The sequence below is a fragment of the Trachymyrmex septentrionalis genome, unplaced genomic scaffold (assembly GCF_001594115.1).
Source record: "Trachymyrmex septentrionalis isolate Tsep2-gDNA-1 unplaced genomic scaffold, Tsep1.0 scaffold20, whole genome shotgun sequence".
In the NCBI taxonomy this organism is placed as follows: domain Eukaryota; kingdom Metazoa; phylum Arthropoda; class Insecta; order Hymenoptera; family Formicidae; genus Trachymyrmex; species Trachymyrmex septentrionalis.
Genome location: NW_017305180.1, coordinates 5,352,249 through 5,359,669, shown reverse-complemented (window position 1 = coordinate 5,359,669; position 7,421 = coordinate 5,352,249). Strand labels below are relative to the sequence as shown.

The following is a 7,421-nucleotide window of genomic DNA, read 5'->3' as shown; positions in this document are numbered from 1 at the left end:
GCCATTGAGTTACATCATCCCTCACATACGTGCGGCACGCGTTTCGCGCAAAAAAAAAAACAAATTGTCAGATCAATATTTCACCCCCACGCGAACCTGAGCTTGAGCGGTATCGCCGAGAGGAGCGTGCGGCCGCTAAAGTTTCAAGAAAGCCGTCGTGACAAGGAAGCTCGTCAGACGACGGAGAGTGCTGCTGGTGATCCTGCTGGTGATTACGCTGATCGCTGGTCCTCCTGAACATCGATTGTCTCTCTCGAACGCGAGCGAGAGTTCGTTCCTGCCGAATGAGCCCGCGTGACCAGCAACGTTTCTCCAGCAACGTGCCGAAGAACACGACGCGCGCTGGTCAGCACGAAAAATGATTCGGAGCGTGGTAAATTGAATCATCTCGACATTAAATTGAATCATCCATCTCGATAAGATGAATTGTTAAGCGCGACCGCTTGCCTTTTTCCATGAGAAACGGTTCGACCGGTGGAGGATTCGATCGAGAAATTATGGTCGCGTTGCACCCGGCAATCAGGTCAACAGTTGCTGACGTTTTTTCTACAAAAATCGAAGGGGATAATTAATTTGTTACACAGTTGTGGTGTCTTTCTCTGGTTTCTGCTCGAAAATCAACTCCGGATGTGGCCATGAATGTTAGGCTTAATGAAGGCAGTATAGGGGTTGGAATCCTTAGTGCAGTGAATCACGGGAGATTTTTACGAAGGCAGCATTCCGAGATTGAGAAGATATTTTACGAATTTAATATATATTTCGGGAACCTTAACGACGCGGCTATCGGTTTCCACGTGGCTGTAGCGAAGATCGAATTGCGGTGGATGACTCAGGGGTCGCGTTGTTGCATGAGATTGTCAATTAGACAGCTTCGATCATTTTCGTCTGTAGTCTCGCTGTCGTGAAATGCGCTGTCTCTTGACGTGATATTTCAGAAATTTTGAATATATAATAAAATAAATTTTGAATACAGTATAAATTTTAAATATATACATTAGAAAAAAATATCGGAGGACAGCGCAAGAATAGTTTCGTCAGAACCTCGTGGCGGTAGGAAGGAAAGGGAGGAAGAAATTAGTAGGAATATAACGATCGAATACTGCTCGCGGGTGCATGCAATACTGCATAAACTGCATTTAGCCGGTACCACCAGCCGTTCATACCTTAATTTGACAGGAAAAATGTCACAATTCATAAAGGCCTATTGTTTCAATATCTCAGATGTTCTCAATACTGAATCGACTAAATTTCTAATTAATTAAATAACAATTTTTTTTGTAATTTTTATAAAAATTATTTTAAAAAATTGTAATTCTTTTTCTGTTTTATTCCGAGATGCAAGATAATGGATTTATATTTCTTTATTTATTTCATAGGTATAATGTAATTTTTTTATATCTTAATGGTCTAGGTTCTTAAGATCTAGGTTCTCTTAATGATCTGCGTTCCATTTGGCGCTCGTAATATTGGAATTATTTATTCTTATTTATCAAATGTTAGAACAAATAATACTCGCGAGCATTGTGAGTGCTAAGTGGAACGCACTCCTAGTTTATCAAAAGATATGAAACATACTATTCAAATAACACATTTTTGAAGTCATTGGAAAATTTTATTTTTTTTTTGTTTTTTTTTTTTTAAAGATATAGAAGAAAAGATGATAATGTGTGAAGCCTTTTAAAGCTCCATTTAAAATTCTGTTAACACTATTTTTTACAAAAGGTTTTTAATTTGTGCTTAGATAAGTAAGTTGTGAAATAATTGCCGTCACGACTGATACAACAACTTTTTTGTTGACAATTGATATTTATATTACGAAGTGTACCAAAGTTTTTTATCTGAATTTCATTGTCATTTCAAGTTTAACGAGGTTTGAAGTTCGTAAGTAACGAATTTATACTTTAAATTAATAACATTATTTTTTTATTTTGAATAAGTAAGAGAGCTGAAATAATTGTATTCTTGTTGTAAAAAAACATAACTAAATCTAAATTTTGTCAGTGTTTTTCATGTTGCCTTCTAACAAGTGAGTAACGTGAGATTTTTAACGATAAACGTTTTTTATTAATGTGCAGAACTACATTATCGTTTTCTCTAAAAAAAATTAATGATAAAAAATTAAAAAAACAAATTTTTTTATTATCAAGTTATTAATTCAAAGTATTAAAAATTTTACGGTTATTAAATTCTAGATTTGAAGTTTATATTTCAGGTAAACACAAGAACTTATTGTGAGGACTGAATCACCTAATAGAAATTATATATATATATATCATCTATAATACATCTTGAAATAATCGATGAAATCGTTTTGTGTGATTTGCAGATGCGGGGAATACAGCGACCGGCGTATTTCCACACGAGGAAAATGCTGATAGAGGAGCATCAAGAAGACACGAAGATCGCGCGTCACAATCTCGATCTGAGGAAGAGCACGACGATCGTTGCTAGAATAGTCAGCCAGTAACCTTCCTCGTTTCTTCGAGTTATATTAGCTCGACACAGTTGTGCATCAGTCACGTATGATCACGTGTGATGAAATCACAATGTTAGATAAACCAGGTGCTGCGCCAAAACACTACCTCTGCTACATGTACAAAACTACTGAAGAATTGATCGTATTAGGGCTACAATGAAAAAATATAGATACATTATTATATTATAAAAGAATTATATATATATATATACATTCATCCAAGTATATATAGAAAGGATATATTCTGATGGATAAGCGTTTACACACAGTATTGATATAAAGTTCTGTATCAGAAAAGACTCTTCCTTGCTACGAGGTCCTTAGTCGATTGACATTATTTGTTATGAAAGCGTTTAGGGAAAGAAAACGAGAGAGAATGATAATTTATGCCTATCAATTTTTTGATGGATACGCACGTGTAGTAGGTGGATAATTGCATAGAAGCATACACACGCAACAAACACACGCATTGAAAGCTCAAGCAGAATAGATTTAAGTTAAAAGCGAGAACGATGAATATACCATACGATGAGAACTTAATCTGGATAGTAGTGGTCGGCTTTATAGTGGCGTTTATTTTGGCGTTCGGTATCGGCGCTAATGATGTCGCCAACAGCTTCGGGACGAGCGTCGGCGCCGGGGTGCTTACGATATTTCAAGCTTGTGCCCTGGCGACCGTCTTTGAGATCGCTGGTGCCGTTTTGATAGGATACAAGGCAGGTATCGAGGCAATGCCGGTTGTCGAATTTTTACAAATAAAAAAAAATGTTATTATAATATTGTATAAATCATCCTGGCGAAAACTTTTCTTTGAATTCTTTATATAATTTTTTTTAGAATTTCTATACAAATTTCAGAATTTTTCAACATTTTTAATTTTATTAGGAAAATTTTCAGACCTTTTTTTATACAAATTGTTCAAGAACACTAAAAAAATCTACATCTTTTTAAAACTTTTTTTATATGTGAATTCTAAAATATTCCAAGATTTCTCTCTTTTTATAATTTTAAAAGAAAAACTTTATAAAATCTGAAGAGAGATTTAAGATATTTTTTTAGAAGTCTTTACATAAATTTGAAATATGACAAATTCTTAAAAATATTATGAGATATAAGAATTTTTTCTCCAGAACAAAGGAATAATATATAGTGTATATTTTTCAAAACTTGTTTCAATCTCGTTTGTTTTGCCTCTGAAAGCAAAATTTGCGTCCAGAATTTATAGAGCAACCCGGTAGAAAGTTCGACTTTGGAAAATTGTTCTCACTTGACGATTTATTCCTCCGCTACAGGTCTCCGATACAATGCGCAAGGGTATACTGGACGTCACATTATACGAAGGCCATGAAAAGGAGTTGATGCTAGGAGCGTTATCCAGTCTAGCCGGGTCCGGTGTCTGGCTACTGCTAGCTACCGCATTACGACTTCCAATTTCCGGTACGCATTCCATTGTTGGTGCTACAGTTGGATTTTCGCTCGTGTGCCGGGGTACCGCCGGGGTTAGTAGCACCACGACGCGTTGCGATTGCATTACATAATGTAGCTAATGAAGTTATTTAAACATATTCATGTTGTAGGTAAAATGGATAGCTCTCGGTAACATAGCAGCGTCCTGGTTTGCCAGCCCCATACTCAGCGGGATTGTGTCTGTCAGTATTTTTTGGATAATAAGAAAAACAGTGCTCCAATCTAATAAACCGTTTGAACAAGGTCTTCATATTCTTCCTATAGCGTACGGTTTGACTGTTGCTGTCAATATTATGTCAATTGCACTTGACGGACCTAAACGTAAGTATTTTGAAAAAATTAAGTATATTATCTTATCCCAAGATTTTAAATATTTTTAAGAGAATAAAAGGGAGAAAAAATAGTATGAAAAGATAATATTCTTATGCAATAATTCATTATTTTGAATTTTTCATCTTTTTATTCAAGATGACTTTTTTAAATTTGTTAGTACTAATGATGGACAAGATGCCGTGGTGGATCAGCTTGATAATCGCGATACTGGCAGGCACATTTGCCGCGGTAATCGTGTATGTGCACGTGGTACCACGGCAGAGAGCGAGAATACTATTAGCATCGAACGGCAGTGACGAGAAGGCAGCAGTAACGACGGCGACGAACTTTGGCCTCTGTCAAGAGAACAACGAGACGACGGCGTTGTCGGTGATCTCGGAGGCTCCCTGTGGCAGCAGCAACGGCAACGCTAAGGCCGACCTGGCTCCGAAGTTGCGTGGTAATAGCAGCGAGAGCCCATTACTGATGGTCGCCCAAGCGGACGCGGAGAATGCACAGATGGATGGGATAGCAGATGATGAGGCGCAACCGGAAGTATCGAGATTGTTCGCCTTTCTGCAAGTTCTCACTGCGATGTTTGGCAGCTTTGCACACGGTGGCAACGATGTTAGTAACGCGATCGGACCGCTAATCGGGCTCTGGGCGGTATATGCGGAGGGCTCGGCCCGACAGGAGGCTGAAACACCCATACTTATACTGTTGTACGGCGGCCTAGGTATTTCTACAGGGTTGTGGGTGTGGGGACGCAGGGTGATACAGACGCTGGGCCAAGATCTGGCACGCATCACTCCCACGACCGGGTTCACTATAGAGGTAAACGAACAATTGGAGCTGATTATTTTCGGAGAATTCTGCGAAAAACAATTAAATCCTTTTAGTCCCTGATTTTTATTGTATTCAAAAATATTATATATTGTATACTTGAGTGTACAGAAATAAATTTATAACATGAGTTTTATGATAATAATAAGAATTAATAGATATTATCGACTTGAAGGGATTAATATTCCATTTTCCTCCATTTCTTTGCTACATATATTCATAATTGACAAGGTCGATTTTCCTCCTCCTCTCCCTCCCTCTGTTTGATTTCATAGATATTAAGCCTTTCTTTTTGTTGACTGAACTATGTTTATTAATCGACATGAAACTCTTGATTATAGGTGGGTGCCGCGGTGACAGTCCTGTTGGCAAGTAAAATTGGTCTACCTGTGTCAACGACGCACTGTAAAGTGGGATCAGTGGTGTGCGTAGGATGGGCTTCGCGTGGCGGCGAAGGGGTGTCGTGGAAGCTGTTTCGCAATATCGCGTTTGCATGGCTGATCACCGTGCCGATGGCCGGATGTCTGTCTGCCGGTTGCATGGCCATTTTCCGCGAGATAATTAGTTTGTGATCTTTTGCAGTTGCAAACGACTCAAGCGCTTTAGACGCAGAATACCATCCAAATACTGCTGTTGTCAATAAGTTATGAACAAATAAATGGTCAAACAAAGAAATTTTCCGCTTCGTTGCTCACTTTCTTTCAAAGTTTAAGTTTTAATTTAAGTTTAAATTTATTCAAATTAAGTATGTCGAGAAACAGATCCACGATAGATTTATGATTTTTTTCGCGAAGGAATCGACTGCAGTAATACAGCCTCGGTGAACATTTTTATTATAATTCTTTTTAATTATATGTCTCTTAATTTTGTAATCCTATTTTATTTAAAAATGTACTTGTTTTCTTTTCTTAGATACTCTCTCTTTATTATTATTTATATCTTATTCTTGTTTTAATTTTGTTTTTTTTTTTAATTTATGAATCTATTCTATGTGACTGAACTAGTATACTCGTTGTACTTAAAATATAAAAAAAATAAATATATTATAAATATATTATCTAATATTTGAAGTTTGGTGGAAGATGGTTTTAGTGCAGTGTGAAGGACAGGTTCTATTTTTTAGTTTTTAATATTATTACTGTACATACGCTATTCTTATCTGATTTAATTCTTCTATTGTTTTTAAATTTGCTTATTCGTTTTATTATTTAGTTAATTTATACGTGAGTGAATTAATAAGTAATCTTCAATTTGGTTTATATTTTTTTTGCTTTTAATTGTGTGACTTTGTATATTGTGTCAATATAATACAAAGACTTGTTTTTTATTGCTATATAATTTTTTCTATATAGTTACTGTATATTAATAAAATTATAACTTTTTAAAAAATTTCTCAGATTTTTTATACGTATAAGTTGAAATATATCTCTAAAAAGAAAAGATAAGAGATCTTTTCTAGAAGTCTTTATATATTCTAATTTAAGATTTATTGTTCTATAATTTCCGAAGAAAATTAAAAATCTGAAAAAATTTAAGATATGTTTTCGGAAATCTTCATACATTTAAAATATAAAATTTGTTTAAATATCATACACATTATATATATATATATATATATATATATATATATATATATAGAGAGAGAGAGAGAGAGAGAGAGAGAGAGAGAGAATTTTTTTCATCAGGATTAATTAAATCGATAGGCAATCGCGTTGTTATAGAGACGCGTTTAAACAGAACCTCTTAAAATCAGCCTGCAACTTGCAAGTAGATTGGCATGTCAGCCTTCCAGACAAAGAGTCGTTCTTAGTTTCGATGTAATATTTCATCATTGTTATGGCAAATTTACCCCTTTTACCAGGATATACTTTTCAAGACATTACCGTAAGTATCCGAATAATTATATTTGACTTTTCTCTCTATTTTGGCATCATCAAGAGAATTATGTAATTGGAAGAATTGTATCGACTATAATTGATTTCATATTTCCGTGCGAGGGATATAGTTTTCCAAATTGATGCTTTGATAACTAATCAGGACGTATTGAACTCCATCATTTTGTAAGGTCAAGGATTACAAATTGCCGCACAAACTCGATGTTTTAAATGGCTTCCCTGTGGTACGCGATACTAATTACGGCATCGGAAGGAGATTAACCGATGTAGCATCCATTCGATATGCCGAAGGTTTAAATCCTGTGGAGTGAGTAACTGCGAACTTTTCTATTCAAAAATTATACATCGTATTTATATCAATTATATTTGTTCTATAAAACTATACAATAGAATATGTGTAATATATATATATATATATATATCTTTTT

The 7,421-nt window shown here is 35.4% G+C and overlaps 2 protein-coding genes across 2 annotated transcripts in view; both read left to right on the top strand.

Moving 5' to 3' along the window:
- Window positions 1–2,719: 2,719 nt before the first annotated feature.
- On the top strand, window positions 2,720–5,909 carry LOC108747689 (sodium-dependent phosphate transporter 1-A). Its single transcript, XM_018485332.1, has 5 exons — window positions 2,720–3,192; window positions 3,769–3,975; window positions 4,054–4,264; window positions 4,434–5,089; window positions 5,440–5,909. The coding sequence occupies exons 1-5, from the start codon at window positions 2,989–2,991 to the stop codon at window positions 5,668–5,670; spliced, it is 1,509 nt and encodes a 502-aa protein (XP_018340834.1). The 5' UTR covers window positions 2,720–2,988; the 3' UTR covers window positions 5,671–5,909.
- A 927-nt stretch (window positions 5,910–6,836) lies between these two features.
- The window catches only part of LOC108747688 (EF-hand domain-containing protein 1-like), a 6,294-nt gene continuing 5,709 nt past the window's right edge, over window positions 6,837–7,421 (top strand). Inside the window, exons 1-2 of the mRNA XM_018485331.1 lie at window positions 6,837–6,982; window positions 7,164–7,300. Coding sequence (XP_018340833.1) covers window positions 6,935–6,982; window positions 7,164–7,300 — 185 coding nt within the window. The 5' untranslated portion in view covers window positions 6,837–6,934. The remainder of the gene's footprint in view (window positions 6,983–7,163; window positions 7,301–7,421) is intronic.